The sequence below is a fragment of the Callithrix jacchus genome, chromosome 15, assembly GCF_049354715.1.
Source record: "Callithrix jacchus isolate 240 chromosome 15, calJac240_pri, whole genome shotgun sequence".
NCBI classification, from domain to species: domain Eukaryota; kingdom Metazoa; phylum Chordata; class Mammalia; order Primates; family Cebidae; genus Callithrix; species Callithrix jacchus.
The window spans coordinates 82,256,193-82,277,095 of record NC_133516.1 but is presented as its reverse complement, the minus strand read 5'-3'; the positions used below and the strand labels follow the sequence as shown (position 1 = coordinate 82,277,095).

Below are 20,903 nucleotides of genomic sequence, written 5' to 3'. Positions count from 1 at the left end.
GGTGAATAAGTGAAAAAAAGAGTGAGAAAATGGGTAAATAGAAATTCTTTTAAGGAGAGGACTTAGGTATCTTTTTAAAACCCCCATTTAAATCCAGTAGCTTTTACCTTTTACTTAGAGAACACTGGTGATGGAACAAATATGTCAGCAAACCTTGGGCAATTATACCAACAGATGAGAGAGATCAAAACAAGTATTCAGGCTGTAAAGTTTTGGACAAAAAAATAAAGGGTCATAGGATTCTACAAAAAAAATTTTAATTCTCATAATATATAAATTAAGTTTAAAAATAACTGAATTGAAGTTATTACCTTATCAAAAAACCTACTGAGCTTGACAGCATTGGAAGAACCTGCAGCTAAGTACCGTGGATTTGTGCAATCCTAGAAGATAAAACATAAAATCCACAATTGAAAGTTAGGAAACCCAAGCTCTTTGCTGTTTATAACCTGTCCTGTTACATATTTTTATAGGCACAATACTCTCATAAAATATTCAAGTAATTTTCAAATTATGATGCACAAAGCAAGGAAAGTACTAAAGGAAAATAAGGCCACCTAATCTTTGTTGTTTAAGCAATTTTAGAGTATACCAAAAAATCAAAGTATTCATCATTAAATCATTCACAGGGAAAACAAGATTACTAATATTTTACTAATAACAAAACCAAGATACTAATGGGAGTGACCTACCTAATTTACCCTGAAAACCAGAGAGAGCGCCATTAAAAACAGCGTTTCACTTTTAGTACTAGTTATTCACCAGTACTTAACTAATTTAGTACTATGCAGTTCACATGAATAGGAGAAAGTAGGAAAATAAGGATTTAGAGGCACAAAGAACAAACCCAACAATTGCCAAGGATTTCTCACTCTTTGGATGCAAGGTACTACATCTTTTGGTAGGCCACAAAGATATATTATTTTTGGTAATAAACATCTACTACGATTGTTTGATAATAAAGACATATTACTACTCTTTGATGGAATTTATTTTTTCTTTTTCTTTTTACATTCCAGGCAGTGGCCAACAAGATGGGATTTTTTATAGAAAAAAAAAAAAATGGGGCCCAGAAGGGACAAAATGATCTGGAACAGTAATAATTACAATAACTTTGCAAAGACCTTAAAAGGCCTATGATCCACTGGAATTCCAGTATAGCTTTTTATTTTTGCTTGTCACCATTGACTTGCTACCTTGAAAGATAGAGTATTTTGATTTTTACCTAAAATGTCACCTAAGACCAAATTATAAGGGCTACCATGTAAGCTCCTTTGCAAGCATGAAATTTTGTCTTTTAGCTATAGACCCTCTGTGTTCCTACAAATTACTGAAATTACTGTTGTTACATTTATTCTGTTTTTGCAGTCTCCAAGTCCACATGATTCCTTTCTAATGAAGCCTCCTATTTTATTCATATGCAACATTTCAAGGCTTGCATTTTAAACTTTGGCCAAAAATTATAATACATTCTCTAAAATCACAAAAAAGAGAGACTACAACAAAGTTGTCAAAGATCACAGAGTACTAGAAATCAAGGGTCTTCAAAGCCGGCAAGCTCTGAATCTGAATATCCATCCCAACATTTCTAGTCTGTGTAACATTGGTTAGGTTACTAAACCTTGAAATTTGGGCTTACTGACTTGTGGAATGGGATAACAATATTTTATCCCATGGGATTTTTGTAAAAAATTAAATAATGCATACTTGGACATAGTGGGTACTAAAATATTAGTCATCTTCTCTCTTCAATCTAAGAAAATGCTAGCAGATTCAATTTTCAGGCACAACAAGCACTTACCATAATAAAGATAATTCCATATATGTATTACGTAGACTGAAACATCATTGCACAAACTATGGTATTTAAAGTAGTGTTTGAACACATTTCTACAGCAGTTGGGGCCTATAAGAGACAAACCTTAGACCTGTGGTAGAAATGTTTTACAAAATAGATATTGATTAGCTAGTCATCAGAATGTCAAAAGTTTGAGATGATTCTAAATAAAGCTAAAGTACTAAATACAAAAACTAAATCGAACAGCAAACAAAAAAACACCCCCCAAACCTTAATTCTATGGTTCCGTAATTTCAGGTTGACCAGCCTAGAGAAACACTATGATTTTTAGGATGAAAAATTTAGAGCTGAAAGAGCCATCTGCCATTTATCATGGCTGAGGGAAAAACCTGAAAATTAATAGCTCCAAATAGCTTGTCTGAGCTTGAGAAAGGACTATTAATTATAGGAGATACTTCAATATGATCACTTCAAAATAAATACATAACAGAGAAAATTTTTATGGGGTACAATAAGCCTAACACGATTTTAGAAAATAAGTAATCATTCACCTATTTATAATTTAAACAATTCACATTTATTCAGGCAGTTATTAACTTTGATTCCATCTTTGATATATACATTTGTTAAATCTTTTCTACAGTTTAAGTAAATTCATACAGTAACTCATGTTAGCACTAATATTGTTACATTCGTTTTTATTTGAGGCTTTCTTTATATTTACTTGCTGAATCTTTTTGATTGCTATTTCTTTTTGAAGCTCTTATATTCAATTTCCTCTCATTTTTTCTTCCCTGCATTCTCTGACCCTTTCCTATTGTCATTTGTGCTGTGTTCTTGAAGCTGTATGCTAATAAAGGCCAAAAACATGTTATATTTGAACTCTTTGGAGATCGTGTGTGCTAAAGTCCCACTTTCTGAGTACATTTACATCTGACTTATAGTTAAAAGATGGCCTTGCCTTTGCAAGGCAAGTAGGAATAACACACACACACATGTATGCACAATTATCACAGAAACCCACCAGCACTAGAAACAGATACATTCTGAAATATATTAAAAGTAACCACTGGAACAAATTCAGGTGTTTTTATTGGTAAATTTCCCTTTGGAAATGATGTTCAATGTAATCTCTGCACCTTTCAACAAGAATATTATATATCTATGTAGCAAGAATCCTTTGGAATATCATGGTTCAGTGCTAACTACCTGGGGTATGCACATCAAATATTCCATTGTGGCAGCTGAGAAAAATGAGGGGCTCTCCATTGCAAAGCAGAATGTAAAGAAACAACAACTGGCAGGCAGAAGCTGGCGGTAGAGGTGGGGTTGAACGAAGCAGTGTTCACCAACATTGATTCACAGAATAAGGGCATCAGAATCACCTGAGTTATTTGTTAAAACTACAGAGTCCTGGTCCTCCTGCCAGGCTTTATGAATAAAAAGCTCCAGCTGTGGGGCAGTTATTCAAAAATTTCCATAGGTACTATTGGTAATATATATACAATCAGATTTGGGTAACTGTTTGTCTAGATGATTTCTAAGTTTTTTCAGCCCCCAAATTCTCAAGGTGAGTTGAAGGATTAATTAAGTGGAAAAGAGGCTTAACCATAGAACATAGGCTTTGAATCTGAATACCCTATTTGACCTGAGTAACCTTGGTCTAATTATCTCTCTCCTTGTCTTCATCTTTAAAAAGAGGATAGTAATAGTACCTATCTTATAGGGTTGATTGTGAAGATGATGCATGTGAGATAATGAATGTAAATACCTAAAACAGTTTTCAACCCATAAGTGCTTAATAAACGTTGGCCATTAGTACTATTACACCACCACCACTGTATTTCTGGAAGGCCTATTGCAAAAATCCTATTTGTGAACGATGACATAACCATGACTGAAATTGCTGGCCAGGATTCTTTTCTGGGATCCTAACGGAATTACATGACAAACATTTTTTAGCTTTTTTAAGCACTCAGTTCTAATTGAGCTAGCTATCTCATCAAGGGACTCAATTCTCTATATATGCATAAGTGTATAGAAATTAGTCCTTATGAAGCACTCCTAGTTTAAGGTTTGTAATTTTCTCATATATCTGTCAGGTTGCCCTTTAAGGTAAAATTTGTAGTTTAAGAAGCTAAGAGGCATTGTAAAAGCAAGAATAATCAACTCATAGTGTCATTTTTATCAATTTATTTTAATTTTGGTGTGATTTTTAAAAACTTTCTCAAGAAAAAGCCCATTGGGCCAGGTGCAGTGGCTCACGCCTGTCATCCCAGCACTTTCAGAGGCTGAGGTGGGCAAATCACTTACAGTCAGGAGTTTGAGACCAGCCTGGGCAACATGGAGAAACCCCATCTCTACTAAAAATATAAAAAAATTAGCTGGACATGGTGGTACACACCTGTAATCCCAGCTACTCAGGTGACTGAGGCACGAGAATTGCATGACCCCAGGAGGTGGAGGTTAGAGTGGGCTGAGATTATGCCACTGTACTACTGCAGTCTGGGTGACAGAGGGAGACTCTGTCTCAAAAAAAAAAAAAAAAAAAGAAAAGCCCATGATTTAAATTATTCACAGAATAAAGTTTGAACATTTCAACAGGTCAACATAAAAGGCCAAAATGACTGTACACATCTCTCAGTCTACATATGTTGATTCCAATCTTGACTACATTTTAGACTAGAATCCAAATAGTCTGATTTCAAGTACAAAGTTTCTTTTACTAGAATATATGACTTGAATATGTCTTTAGTTTGGTCTTTACCTGATAATAATACAAGCATGCATTAGTCAAAATACACACCAAATTAATCTCTTCTGCATTGAAATCCTCAGCCAGGAAAGCAGTCCTAGTTAAAACTTCATGGCGCTTTGTTTCATGAATCTGGTCCAGTTTAGTCCCTATTACCAACAGCGGTATTTGGTTATCAGCAAACTGTTCTCGATCATAATCCCTGTGATAAATAATAATGAAGAGGTGAATAGAATTTACCTTTCTGATGTAAATGTGTAATATTTAAATGGAACTAATTTAAACTATTTTACTGAAAATTAACTGATTTCTGTTCTCTTAACCTATGAAACTACTTTCCTTCCAACTTCTTCCAACTACTTGTTCTTTCATCAACTCATCCTCCTCTTCTATCAGATTCCAGCTATTCATCTAACTTCTCAAAATTTGGTCCCATGTTTTTATTGAGTATTGAATAATACTGAATAATTGAACAAGTATACTATAGTTAGTGGACTTGACTTTTCACATAGCTCTGTCTTCTAAGGCTAACATAACAACTCAGGAATGTTTCAGAGTAGAAGCAGAGAGTGGATTTAAGTCTCAGTGTAGAGAAAATCCAAAAGCCTAGCATGGCACTGAAGCCTTGTGCTAGAAGACAAAATGGCAATCTTCTTGGGTACCTTTTGGGGTATGTATTAACTCTATATCTACAATACACATTTCTGTCTGAATAGTAGAGAAATAAGAAGCATAAGAAAATCAAAATAATGAAGGTGAAGCCTAGAATAAATCAAATATAGGTGATACTATAGCTTGTGAAAGATGGATTAAACACATGGAAATGGAAGGAAATAGCTGAAATGCAAAATGAATAGTAAAAGGAAAGAACTTAGTACCAAGTAGTTGTTTTTCCTGAAATGAGAACCATGGGAGATAGAGGACAGGCAATAAGAATCACTTAGGGTTAGCAGTTTTGGATCACTGGCTATTACAACTGTTATTTTTTTAAAAAATTTATTTATCCAAAGAACAGAGTGGTGATGTAAATGATACTTCTCATTACTGAAAAAAATGCAGGGCTCATTGCTATTGAATTAATTTAAATTCTACTCATATATTAGAAATAATACAGATTTGGATTTCTGACACGTTAGAAGCTCAACTTACAACAGTCAGCAAAATCTGGCTGTGCACAATTTATGACAGTAAATCAATATTGCATGATCCAATCACTACAATCCAGTTGAGTATAGCTTTTTTTTCTTCCTGTAAAAACTTTTCTTACTTTTTTCTTTCTTTCTCTTAGAGAATTCTAAATTTGGGTAGGGAGAAAAGTTGTTAAATATTTATGCCCTTCACAATAATCTTACAGAGCCTCAGCAAACTGTTCAGTCTCAGAACACAACTGTTTTTTAACTATATAACCTCCCATCTGACAAAAATATTACTATTCTATTTATTGCATCAAAGCCAGTAATAGCATGATCAAGACCTTTGGTTATTCATAACAACAGCAACCCTAATTAAAGAGACATAGTTCGAAGCTGCAATTTGCTTTGTTAGGGAATAGAGTTTTAAGAGTATCTTTCCTTTAGGACTGTTTCCTCCTGTCTCACACAGAAATTTTTGCATATCTTTTATCAAACATCATCTTTGATATACATACATTTCTCACATAGTCTTGCACTATTCCTTGCAAATTGACAGATTTAAACCATATGAATATAGTTTGGTCTCTTATTTTCTTTAGCTTTCCTTTTATCTTTTTCATAAAATGTTGTATCCAATTTAAAATTTAACCTTGAAATCTTTTTTGGTAAACTTTTGAAGAACTTTATCGTGGATGGATAAGGCCGATAACTCCTTACCATCACAAAGAGACACACAGTCAGGTGTCATATTATATCCATAATACTGCGTGGAAAAATAAAAACCAAAAAAGCTTGCATCTTTCAGACCACTATATTTAATTACCACTTTAGAGAAGATTTAGAATTCAGAAACAGAGTTTAAAAGACAATACAGGGAGACAATCAGCAAATCCAGAATATAGGAAACTGTACAAGACAAATAATCCATCTTCTTCTACAAATAAACTGCTAGGAAGTTGAGAAAAAAAACAACCAAGAAGGGAGAACCTAAGATGAAAAGACACTTAAGAAACCAAATACAACCAGTGAATCTTATTTAGATACTGTTTTGAAAAAAATCAACTGTAACATTTATGAGACAATTGGGGAAATTAAAATAATGTTTGGTTATTAAAGAATTATTAAATTTTTAGCTGTGATGATTATATGTTGTCATGTTTAAAAAAGCCCTTATGCTTTGAACTATACATGGATGAAATGATATGATGTTTTAACATTTGGTTCAAAATAATCCAGTTGAGAGTGAGAGAAGATAGGAAGTAGGTAGAGGTATGAATGAAACAAGACTGGCCATATGTTGATAATTGTTGAAACTAGGCAATAGGTATATGGGAGTTCATTTTCCATTCTTTGTATTTATACATGTTTAGAATTTTTCATAATAAAGTTAAAAAATTTTTTATTGTGGTAAAAACCACATAATACAAAATTTACCTAAATTTAAAAAATATGGCTAAAAACTCAAACTGATATAAAAGATATACGCTAAGCAGACTTGCTCCTACCACTATACCCATCCACCCATTTCCCTGGCCCCCTATAGGTTACCATTTTTAATAGTTTCTTATTTATCTTTTCACTGATTCCTTATCCAAATACAAATACATATTCTTATTTCTTTCCTTTCTTACACAGTAGGAGGTATACAATGTACATTCCCTGTATCTTGATTTGTTAAACCTAATACTGTACCCTCTGTAGATCTTTCTATTTTAGTTCCTAGAGATCTTCCTGATTTTTTATTTTCTTGCACTGTCACCCAGGCTGGAGTGCAGTGGCAAAATCTTGGCTCACTGTAACCTCTTTGCCTCCTGGGTTCAAGCAATTTTTCTGCCTCAGCCTCTCAAGTAGCTGGGAGTATAGCCACGTGCATCACCATACTCAACTAATTTTTGTATTTTTAGTAGAGACAGGGTTTCACCATGTTGGCCAGGATGGTCTCAACCTCATGATCCCCTGGCTCAGGCAGATTCTTTTTTAAATGTTGAATACTACTTCAGTATGTGGATATGCCATTATTTATTCAATGAATTTTTTGTTGCTCGGACACTAGGGTTGTTTCCACATCTTTTGATGCTACAAAATAATGCACCAGTGAAGCACACCAATGTATTAAGGTTGTTTAATACACTGCAGGTTTATCTATAGGATCAAAATGAAGCTGTAGTGTAAAAAATGCAAATGGATATAGAATTTTTACTGAATTCCCTCACAAAAATGCAGATTTCTTTCTGATATGAATATACTGCCTCTTAATCCTAAATTTAGGGATAAGTTTCTTAAGCAAAAATCTTAGTAGAAAATAGAGAACAAGCTAGGTTAATGAAGACATCAGTGATGAAAGGAATTGAGATAGGAAATAAGAAATATCAACTAGGCTTTGAAATGTGGGTTTTAAATTAGTTGTGGTTATTCTCTATCAGGTCTTACAGGAATCTACATATAATTACTCAAACTTAACACTACATTTAGGTTTCACATAACAATTAGACTTCTACACAGAAAACAAAGTCTTTGAAAGACTTGCTTTAATCAAAAAATAGAAAATGGGGTTCTGTTCTAGGTAAGACAGAATAAGCAAACTCTATCCTGTCTTTCCCAGTGAATGCAACTGTAATTGCATCCTGGACAGGATGAATTAAGTGGCTATTTGAGGACTCTGAAAAATTAATAGTGAACATATTGAGGAAGAAGACCACAGTGTAAAGAACCATTGAATTAGCAGTGAGATTATGATATTTTTTCCCTTCCATATTCCCTTATCTGAATGCAAGTTGGCTTAAAACCCAAAAACTTCAACAGAAAACTCCAGAAGAAGGCCTATAGTTCTGGCTCATGAAACAAGAAAGGGGGCTCCTGAATACTTGGAGATAGTGTAGAAATACAATATTTTTCCTTCTGTCATAAGCCAGCCTCTGAGCGATTCCATGATGGTTGTGGCAAAGGCTGTAACACAAGCAGAATGCTCAAAAACAGTGGTCCCCAACTTTTTGGTACCAGGGACCAGTTTTATGGAAGACTATTTTTCTATAGACAGGTGTTTGGGGGATGGTTTCAGGATGAAGCTGTTCTACCTCAGATCACCAGGCATTAGATTTTCATGAGGGGCTGCAACCTAGGTCCCTCACATGTACAGTTCACAATAAAATTCACACTCCTATGAGAATCTAATGCCGCTGATGATCTGACAGGAGGTGGATCTCAGATAGTAATGTGTACTCACCTGCCACTCATCTCCCACTGTGTGGCCTGGTTCCCAATAGGCCATGGACCAGGAGTTGGGGACCCCTGCTTATGAATGCAGAGGAAAGAAAATCTTTCTCTCTGATTGATAGAACTGCATCCCAAGATGGTGGGGCAAACTCTCATTGCTTTTATTTTTTGTCCTTCTACCACTTGGCCCTGGACGTAGGTGCAGTTTTGTAAGTGTATGACAGAATTTGGACAGGAGACCTAAAAAGGGAGCCCCAGCAAATCACAAAGTATGGGAGAGATGACAGAGAGGGTGAAGTTTCAGAAAGCGACCCCATAAAGTAGTTCATAAATGCTTGAGCTCATTGTCAAAGCTGTGCATGAATGGATTTGATCCTACTTAGCATACCAAAGACACTGAAAACTGAAACAACAGAGATAACAACACCGATGTCACATACTGGGTGTTGCACAAATATAAAATAAGCGCAATAATATAAAGTATGCTCTTGGATCATAATAAAGTTAAGCTAGAAATCAACAGCAAAGAATGACCAGACAGCCTCTAAATATTTGGAAACCAACCAACACATTTCTAAGTAGCTCATGGGAAAATCTCAAGGAATATCGGAAAATATTTTGAACTAAATTAAAATAAAAGTAAACATTTGCAGGATGAAGCTAACGCAGTGTTTAGAGGGAAACTTATAGCATTAAAAATGCTTGTATTAGCAAAAATGCAAGGTATCCGGTCAGTAATCTAAGAAACTATAAAGAGAGAACAAAATAAACCAAAAGCAAGCAGAAGGAAGGAAATAAGATAAGAGCAGAAATCAATTAAACTGTATACAGAAAAACAATAGAGAAAAATCAATGAAACCAATATCTGCTTCTTTGGAAAAAAAAATCAACACAATTGATAAACTTCTACAATTTTGACAAGAAAAAGAGAAGACATAAAATACCAAAATCAGAATGAAGAAGATCATATTACTATAAACTGTGCAACTACCAAAGGGACAATAAATACCCATAAACAACTCTATTGATATAAATTAAAAAAATTAATGAAATAGATGAATTCCTTGAAAATCACAAGCTACCAAAACTCACCCAAAATGAAATAGGTAAATTGAACAATCCTAATTACTAAAGAAGTTGACTTTGTGGTTAAAAATCTTTCAAATAAGCAATCTCCAGGCCTAGGTGGTCTCTTGGTAAATCCTACCAAACCTTCAAAGAAGAAATAACATCAAATATACTCAATTTCTTCCAAAAAATGAAGAGGAAGGAATACTTCTAATTCATTCTATAAGGCCAACATTATCCTCATACCAGAACCAGTCAAAGACATTATGAGAACAGAAAACAAGATACCAATGATCAAGGAATGAAAGGCTGGTTCAATATTTGAAAAATAGTGAACGTAATCCACCATACTAACAGTTGAAAGAAGAAGCCAAATGTCCCTATTGATTGATGCAGAAAAGGCTTTTGACAGAATTCTGTTCTGCCTGTTTGACAGAAATATGTTCATGACATTAATAAAACTATCAGCAAATTAGGGATAGAAAGAAATTTTCTCAACCTGATAAATGATGTCAACAAAAAAACCTAAAGCTGACATCATACTTAATTGTGAAATGACTGCTTCCCCTCTAAGACTGGGAGTAAGACATAGATATTCACTGTTATCACTCCTATTTATTATTCTTTTGGAAGTTGCGGCCAATGCAATAAGGCAAGAAATAAGACAACAAGCATACAGATAGAATAGGAAGAAATAAATCTGTCTATGAAGAGCATCCCAAGGATTTTACTGAAAGACTCTGGTCACAGGATACAGGTCAGCACTCAAAATCAATTCTATTTTTTTAAATACTAGCAATGGACAATTTGAAACTGAAGTTTAAATATACCATTTATGGCCAAGTATGGTGGCTCACACCTGTAACCCCAGCACTTTGGGAGGCCAACGTGGGTGGATCACCTGAGGTCAGGAGGAGTTTGAGATCAGCCTGGCCAAGATGGTGAAACCCCACCTCTACCAAAAATACAAAAATCAGCCAGGCATAGGGCACATGCCTGTGATCCCAGCTACTTGGGAGGCTGAGGCATGATAATTGTTTGAACCTGGGAGACACAGGTTGCAGTGAACTGAGATCATACCACTGCACTCTAGCCTGGGCAGCAGAGCAAGACCCAGTCTCAAAACACACAACAAAATTTATACTACCTTCAAAAATATTAAATATTTTGGTATAAATCTAATAAAACATGTACAGGATTTGTGTGCTGAAAACTACAAAATGCTGATAAGAGAAATAAAAGAAGCTCTAAATAAATGGAGAGGTATATTGTGTTCATGAACAGGAAGATGCAACAGAATAAAGATATTAATTCTCTCCAATGTGATCAATAGGTTTAATGCAATTCTAATTAAAATCCAACGAAAATTTTTGTCAATATAGGCGAGCTGATTTTCAAAATTTATGTAGAAAGATAAACTAGAATAGCTAAACAATTATGAAAAAGAAAAAAGTAGAAGAACTCATACTGCTCAATTTTAAGACTATAATCAAGATAGTGTAGTACTGGTGAAGGGAGAGACCAGAACTACAGTCCAGAAATAGACTCATACTAATATGGCCAAATGATTTTTGGCAAAGGAGCAAAAGCAATTCAATGAGAAAGGATATCTTTTCAACAAATGGTGTTGAAACAATTAGACATTCATATGCAAACATTAATCTCAACTAAAACCTCACAACTTGGATAAAACTAATTTAAAACAGATCATAGATCTAAATGTAAACCTATAAAACTTAAAATGTTTTATATAAATGTTTTACTATAAAAATGTAAAACCATAAAATCTGTAGAGGAAAACATAAGAGAAAACCTGCATCATCTAGGATCAGCAAAGAGTTCTTAGGATATCTAAAGCACAATTCATAGAAGAAGAAGAGAGAAATCTGAATTTATCAAAATGAAAACTATTGCTTTGTGAAAGATACTGTTAAAATAAAAGATAATCTATAGACTGAAAGAGAAATCTTTGCAAATCAAACATCTTACAAAGTGCTATTCTGGAGAGTATATTCCTGTGATTGCTATAACCTTTCAAACCAATTGTGAAATAATTCTGGGCTTACCCATTTGTCACCAAGACTCCAGTTGGCACTGAATCCCTGTTGAGAGCTTCCAATGACCAACGATACAAGTTTTGGGAGGACTTCTTATTTGTTAAGTCGTGTACTAAAATAATACCTAAAATAATCAGAGAAAAAAATGTTAATCCTTTAACAATTTCTCTTCATTTCACAATTGGCCAAATGAAGTTTGGTAAACAGAAGCACGGGTGCTTAACGAATCTAGCATTCTAGTATGACTAACTCAGACACGATTATTTTAAAATTTCCTCTACAAATATTTATAAATAATTAGCCATAAACCTTTCTCTGTCAGCTTTATAACTCTTTATTTTACCAGGGCTGACAAAATGCCATTAAACTTTTAGCAGATCTTTTCTTCATTCAATACTTCCTAAGTGCCTACTCCATGCCTGTTCCTACTTGTAGAACCACCACATTAATCAAGAAAATCAAAACTACTTCAAGTATATACAAAATTATATTCATTCAAAGTTATGTTGTTTCTTCACTGTACATAGTATTGCCATAGATACCAGTACATACATACAGTATTTATACTTACTAAAAATAATATTAAATAATGAAAATCTATTAAAATAGTATTGATTTAAAATAATTGCTATTCTTTAGCTGACAAAACAGTGTCCTGTAGATCACCTGAGGCTAATCAACTCAAATGTCTAATTTTCTAGTTCTCTGAATAATGATTAGTTATGTAAGCTTACTACCTGTAAGAGATAGAGCAAAAGAAATATGTCACTAGAAGAGAGTGGGTGGAGATATTAAAAAGTAAAGAAGTATGGCTAGTAGAAAATACATGCATGAGATTGAGACAAATAACAAAATGCAATGAGGCTGAGAAATACAATTAAAGAGAATCAATTAAAATCCTAGATAGAAAGGTATATCAGGGAATTAATTATTACAGTAAGATATAGACAAAAGAGGAAAAACTTTGATGCCCACATTTAGGATATCATTTTATGGTCAAAACACTATAGGTTACAAATTCCCAGCTCTTTTCTATATTATGCAGATTGTGAATAGGACATGAAACTGATGATTCCTCCATCTTCAAGAGGTGGTATGTGTCAATTTGAAAAAAAAAAAACAGAATAGGGGCTGGGCGTGGTGGCTCAAGCCTGTAATCCCAGCACTTTGGGAGGCCGAGGCGGGTGGATCACGAGATCAAGAGATAGAGACCATCCTGGTCAACATGGTGAAACCCTGTCTCTATTAAACATACAAAAAATTAGCTGGGCATGGTGGCACGTGCCTGCAATCCCAGTTACTCAGGAGGCCGAGGCAGGAGAATTGCCTGAACCCAGGAGGCGGAGGTTGCGGTGAGCTGAGATTGCGCCATTGCACTCCAGCCTGGGTAACGAGCGAAACTCCGTCTCAAAAAAAAAAAAAGAAAGAAAAACAGAATAGGTAGAATTAGCTGGCCTCTACAGTTTTTACAGCCATCTGTGTAACTAAAAGGCTTGTACAAGCTATAGTTGACTTGTTCCAGCCAGCTTAGATAAACCTGTATCTCTTCTGAGATCTGACACTTCTAATATCCAATTGTACCCACTCGTCCTTCCTCAATGAGGGATTTTAATCAGCATCAATGGCATAGATTTAAAAAAAGAATTAAAGAACTGCCATTAAAGACCACAGCTAATATTTATTCAGTACTTATGTGCTAAATATTGTGCTTTACATGTGTTATCTAATTCAATTTTCAGAACAGTCCTATGAGGTAAGAATTATTATTATTATTTTTGAGATGGAGTTTCGCTCTTGTTACCCAGGCTGGAGTGCAATGGCGCTATCTCAGCTCACTGCACTCTCCGCCTCCTGGGTTCAGGCAATTCTCCCGCCTCAGCCTCCTGAGTAGCTGGGATTACAGGCACACGACACCATGCCCAGCTAAATTTTTTTTGTATTTTTAGTAGAGAAGGGGTTTCACCATATTGACCAGGATGGTCTCAATCTCTTGACCTCGTGATCCACCCGCCTTGGCCTCCCAAAGTGCTGGGATTACAGGCTTGAGCCACCACACCCGGCCCAAGAATTATTATTTTTATACACAAGAGAAAACAGAAGTTCAGAGAGGTTGAGGAACTTGCTCTTGGTTACATGGTAAATCAGCATTTCTACTCAGGTAATCTGACAGTAAAGACTGCAGAATAAAATCTCATTTTAGGGCAAAAAAGTGGCATGTATTTTCTCCCTTCCCTTTTCCCCACATTATAACTATTGCAAAACACATGGGTAAGAATTTTGGACTGGGGAGTGAAAGAATTACAAAGGCCTAAGATGACTATTAGATGGACAGGGAAGACTTTATTGAGGATCTCTAGGTAAGACTTTTGAGCTTTCAATGGCATTGGAGTACCCATTTTCCCTATTTCTTTCCTTTCATTTGGGCTGAGAGTTCTTGCTTTGTAGAGTATGTGCTAGAAGAGCCAAGGTGGGGCCCAGATGAAAGGAGTCAGGGAGATAGCTAATGATAATATAGTTTAATCTTAAGGGAGAGAAGAAAAGACACTCTATTATTTCCTTCTGAGATTACTAGCCTAGGTTACCAGGGAAGAATGTAGGGTATTAAGGGAAGAAAGTTATTGCTGAGAATATGAACTATGCATTTGGATAGAATGATCCTTATGTTCATTTTCTTAGGAAACTATGATTGGTAGATGGAATAAAGAACTTGGAGTGCTTCCACCAGGAGGAATGTTCCAGAGTTAGGGTGAAAGAACACAGAAACAGGCTTTTCAAAAAACAGGAATTTATTTTTTACCTTTAAAAAATGGAAATATATCTCAGTCTTATCTGCAAAATCAACACAGGATATATGCAATTCTTTCAATAATATTAAAGGAGACAAATCACTAATGAGTAGTAAGTATAGAAGAGGTAAACAAATATTGATTAGATGGATTTTTTCAGCACTTAGAAGTTTACAACTCTGAATTCCATGGCTTCTAGGATTCGAATAGTATTTATCTGTATTATTTATTTATAATCTTAATCATACCTGTCTCAAAAATACCTAAACATCAAAGGTGTTATATATTCAAACTTCTCTGTGCCAGATCAGATAGATATCTTACTTTGACAAGTCATTTTACTGATACAAGTTGATTACTCCAGTTTAAGTCTAAACTAGGTTTCACTTCCTTCTTTTTCTTTAAGAGGTCACCTCACACTATACTAGTTTTATTATTGTTTTTCTTACTTATATGTATTCTATTAATACATACCATTATGATATATACATTTTTGCATGATGGTGACATATATTAGGTAATGTTATAACTGTATTTTGTCTCATTTATGAATGCTCTGTTCCTTCATTAAGACTGTGACTTTTCAAATAGAATTCTGAGCTAAATGGGATATGGGTCTGAACTGACACATTTCATTCTGTATTCTATAGTATGTATCCAATGAAAAGAACCTTCTCTACTTCTTTTTGTAGAATCTACAACATCTTATGATATGGGAAGACATCAAAAGAGGAATATAAGGAATGAACATACTGGATGAATGCAATATTGAAGATCTAAGCACAGCATAAATGAGGTCTATTAATGGCTATGCATTTACCAGGAGGGAAATGCCAAATCCTTTGGTATATTAATCAAACAGTTTCACAGTAAAAAAAGATTTTAAAAATGAATTTTAAAGAAGACTAAGGGCCGGGCGTGGTGGCTCACGCCTGTAATCCCAGCAACTTGGGAGGCCGAGGCGGGTGGATCACGAGGTCAAGATATCGAGACCATCCTGGTCAATATGGTGAAACCCCGTCTTTACTAAAAATGCAAAAAATTAGCTGGGCATGGTGGTGCGCGCCTGTAATCCCAGCTACTCTGGAGGCTGAGGCAGGAGAATTGCCTGAACCCAGGAGGCGGAGGTTGCGGTGAGCCGAGATTGCGCCATTGTACTCCAGCCTGAGTAACAAGAGCGAAACTCTGTCTCAAAAAAAAAAAAAAGAAGAAGACTAAGAAACTCTATTGACAACTCAGAGGTATAAGCAGTTTAGTCTCTTGACACAGAGTAGGTACTCTATGAATGGAAATTATGTCCTATATTACACACCTCCATCTGGAAGTCTGCTCCTGGTATCTGAGCAACTATAATTGGATAAAATTTTTACACCCATAAAGACCCCATTAAGCAGCTCTTCATAACTAGGTGAGAAAGAACCTTAGGGTATTGGTATATTTTGAGATATACCTATACTGCCTACTTGGTATATTGTAAGAAAGAGACTTAGGGCTCTTTCTCAGGGGCAGATGAAAGAAATCCCTCTGTCTCTTGTTGAGAGATACTAAGTTTACAAATATTGATGAATGCTGAGTGTATGGTAGAATATATCGTTTGCTAGGAAGAATGATGGCAAGGAAAACCTAGCCGACCCCCTCCCCAGGTGGAAAACCATTTGGGGCATTCCAAAGTGGCAGGACAATGTATAAATATCATACACCAGTTAAAACAATTCTTTGAGATATCTGACCCTGCCGCCATGGCTCCCTCAAGGAGAATACCTTTTAGTTTGTCTGTAGTCAGTGGTAAGCGGGTAACAGCTGCCTACTTGGTATATTGTCGAGTTATGAGAAAATATAGAACACCTGTTTCTTAATAATAATCACCTGTTAAAAGAGACTAAGTGGATCAGGATCCGCTTGGGGCCTTCAGCTTGGAATGCTGTCAGCCCCCGAAGCTCTTAGTTCAGAAGGCTCCTGGCTCCCTGGATAGACCCACTTTGCTATTCTATCTGGGTGTCTGCCTCTCATTTCCTTCAGCGCCACCTGGGTGACAGTCTCTTTGGCTGAGCTGGTACTCAGTAAACTCTGTGATACCTAGGTTAAGACTATGGGACTCCTATAATCCCACTGTACTTAATCAACTCACTGGACAGATAGCAGTCCTAGACGACAACACTTTGAAAGTTCCATGTTTTATGTCAAGTACCAAAAACATGATTTTATTTCTCAATATTTAGTTTATGCCAACAATATAAATAGAAACACTTAGACAAAGCAGATGTTTAACGTTCTGAATTACATGGTTACAATGTAGAAACACAAACTGGAATGTGCTGTACAGATTAAAATCAAGGGTTGTGAGCATATTACATCTTTCTCAAATTAAGACAAGTCTGGCATGCTATGACATTCCATGTCAGAAGATCTATACTCTTAGACCATTAATATATAATAGAAATTTTAAAATGCTTTACCATTTACAGAGTTGTAGAATACTGCTCTTGTGCTCTTCACGCTGCTGGCACTGCCCACAGAGCCTCCAACATCCCATAATTCTATGTAGTAGGTCTTCTCTTCTGGGGTTCCTTCTTTGTAATCATGAACCTAACAAATCAATCAATTAAAATAATTATTATAGCCACTAAACTGGTTAGCACCCTCATTCCATTTTAAAATATTTCAGCATCTTACTGTTTCTGATCACTACCATTTTTTAAGCTTCCTCTCTTTAATTCTTTAATAATATTGACTCCAGAGGACCTTACAGTTAATTGATCTTAACATCTTTCATAGCTCTCTGTTCCACTTCCAAAGCCTCAACTACTTCCTAACTAAGCATAAATTCCATGATCCATCATTACAGTCACTCCTTTGCCCCTCTCATGTTGTCCTCGTCTGACAAAATTCTACTTTTGGTTATATCCACCTTTTACCCTCTTCCATGTCTACAACCCAGCAACTGAATGTGGAGCTTGGCAAAATATGCATTCAAGATGGATGGATACGTTCTAAATTTAAGTGTACCTTTGTAGCTGTCCTTTAATCAGTGCAACAGTTAATTTACCATTTTCCTCTTCCAGACAACTACTTTATACTTTTTCCTCTTTTTAAACTTCCAATATCTCTTCTTCATCCTCAATTACAACTTTGCTTCCTAATGCAGAAGCTATTAGAAAAGAACTTCTACGATCTGTTCTTCCTGTATCTACTCACCTCCCTCCATCTGTGCCCACATAATCTGCTTTCCTTCTTGCTGTTTTCTTAGGCTGCCTGTGTCCCTAAGGCTAAATCCTCCTTCTGTGCATGAGATCCCATCCCTACTTTCTTGCTCAAAGATGTAATTCCACCAGTTCTCTCCTCTCTCCATTATATCATCAAATTTTCCTTCTCAGCTAGATAATTCTCACCATACAATTCAATTCTCAGCATACAAACATGCCATAAATTTTCTCATCTAAAAAAACCCTTCTCTTGACTTCAAGTCCTCTTCCAGTTACCAAGCCATTTTCCTTTTCCTTTTAACAGCAAAAGTCCTCCAAAGAGTTTTCTATTCTTAGTAGTAATTCTCTTCTTCACATTCTCTTTTGAACTCATTTCTATCACTAAACTATTCCTTGTCAAGGTCACCAATGACCTCCACATTGCTAATTCCAATGGTCAATGAACAGTTTTCATTTTACTCCCCTATTTGATGCAACTAATCACTTCTTGTGCCTTGCAATACTTTCTTCACCTGGCTTCCAGGATATAACAGTCTTCTAGATTTTTTCCCATCTCATTAGCTAGTGCTTTTCAGCTTCCATTTGGGTTCTCCTTATCTCTCTGATTCTAAATGCTAAAGTGTTTCAAGATTTAGTTCTTCAATCTCTTTTCTTCGCTATCAGTACTAGCTCTTGTGGCGATTTCATCTAAAAGGCAATTCTCTTCTTCTAGTTACTTGGGCCAAAAACTTAAGACTGATCCTTGACTCCTTTCATATTGCATTTGTCAACAAGTTCTGTTATTTTAACTTTAAAAATATGTCAAAAATCTGTTCCTTTCTCCCAACCTCCACTATTACCACCCAGGTCAAAGCCTCTATCTCCTTGCCTGAATTAATGTAATGGTCTCCTAACTGACCTCCCTGCTAGAGGCATCCCCCAACCTCCCTGTTTGTTTTCCATACAGTAGCTAGAGTATCCTTTTAAAATGCAATTATATAATATGCCCTTTTGCTCAAAACCCTCCAATGACTTTCTCACTCACAGTTATCTCCAAAGTCTCTCTTTTTCTCATGTCTAGGCTCTAGAAGCATTTATTACCTGTACTGTATAACTACTCAGAAACAAATTATGATAGATGGCAAGCAGATTAAAGTATGCTGGTTCATGAATATAGATCAGCATCTTCCAAAAATTAAAAAAATTTTTTTAAGAAATATACATGCCAATCTTACTGAATCAGGACCCTTGGGATCAAATACTAGGTATGCGTATTTTGAACAATTCTCCAAATGATTCTGCTGTAACCCCCTCATTAAGAACTGCTGCTTTTATGGAATGGGACTATTCTGGTATCAGGAGGACTAGATTTTACTCCTTGATTGCCACTATCATCCCTGGTATCTTGGAGCCTCAGTTTCTTTGCCTATAAAATAAAAGAGTTGTAATATGTGATTTCTAAAGTATCTATTGGCATTTACATAATAATTTAAAAAACAAGGTAGTTCAGTAGTTAAAATAATTGCCTGTCACAAAATGCACTAAAACTCACATACTATATTCTACTTAATGCTTTACACTTTTACTTATTCACAATTTTTTGTCCAAAGCCAAGTAAAAATTTAAATAAATATGCTACTCTATAAACAGCCACATTGACATTAACAAGATGATTATCAGACTGACATCAAAGACAATATGATGGAAAATGAGAATAGCACAGTCACAGTAGTTGGGGACCATTTGGGATAATAGAAATTAATTCTGTATACTACAATAGAAGGCATCACTATTTTGTTATATGGCAAAAATATATGTGATCATGCCAAGTTAGCAATAAAAAAAGTTAAATCAAGCAAAAAAAAAAATAAAAAACAAAACATGTTTTAGCAAGATTTCTAAGCAAAACAATGAGAAAAAACAGTATGAGGTCTTATAAGGAGTAAGTTATCTGTTACAAAAAAGCTCAGGCACTTCAGTGAAGTTTTCCTGATCCTACCTTTCTTCTGGGCCCAAATCAACCAGAGCACGTTTGGTACTCCTCCTATTTGCTTCCATAGCATCCTACACACCTCTATCATTTCATTAAGCACATAGCATCCTACACATCTCTATCATTTCATTAAGCACACTGCCTTATTTATCTACTGATATCTTTTCTTCTAGACTCGGAGTGTAAGGGCCGGGACCATGTATTATTCATCCTTTAGCCCTAGAAAACAGCATAATATCTAGCTTATATTAGATGCTTGGGCATGTTTGTTAAATAAATGAATAAATTTAGAATAACTCATCCTCCAGGTTTTTTATTATATTCAGTTTATTATTTACCAAACTTCACTGTTTCTCCAGTACAGTTCTGAGAGCAAACTAAATCAAAACCAGTAAGAAGTTTGTTAAAAAGAAACAGAGATTCCTGGACTATCCTTGAAGCTTCTGAGACGGGGCTCAAAAGTCTGTATTTTCTTGTTTGTTTGTTTTCTCGGTGATTCTAATACACGATTAAGTTTGGCAGCCACTGCGGTACATCATTTTTTTCTCTAAATTATTTCAAATGTCTAATGTTGCCTTTTCAAAAAGACTATAACTCCTCTGAGAACAGCCACCATCCAATATAAATTTCTAGGGAGCATCCCTTTTAGCCTTGCATTGTATCAAGCCTGTTGAGCCAGCACTTTTCTGGCTATACATACTCCCATTCCAGACTGACTCACTCATCTATACCCTTCTCTATCACATATTGCCTTTCTTAGTCAAATATTTTCCTGTTTCCTTTTCAAATCAGAAGATTAGATGTCCTCCTTCCTTTCCAACTTAATTAATACTGGCTAAGTTTAGCCCAATTCACATGGAATGAATCCCAAAAACTTTAAATCAGTAGCTTATAGCTTGTAGTTATGATGTTACATCT

General features: G+C 35.4%; 1 protein-coding gene across 2 annotated transcripts in view; it reads right to left on the bottom strand.

Moving 5' to 3' along the window:
* RABL3 (RAB, member of RAS oncogene family like 3) overlaps positions 1-20,903 on the bottom strand; it is a 40,191-nt gene that overhangs the window by 6,712 nt on the left and 12,576 nt on the right. The window contains exons 3-6 of one of the 2 annotated variants that reach the window (XM_002758764.7): positions 17,267-17,396; positions 12,034-12,148; positions 4,605-4,755; positions 312-383 (exon numbers count right to left, since the gene is read on the bottom strand). In XM_002758764.7, coding sequence (XP_002758810.1) covers positions 312-383; positions 4,605-4,755; positions 12,034-12,148; positions 17,267-17,396 — 468 coding nt within the window. The remainder of the gene's footprint in view (positions 1-311; positions 384-4,604; positions 4,756-12,033; positions 12,149-17,266; positions 17,397-20,903) is intronic. The other variant, XM_008982376.5, reaches the window with a different exon arrangement.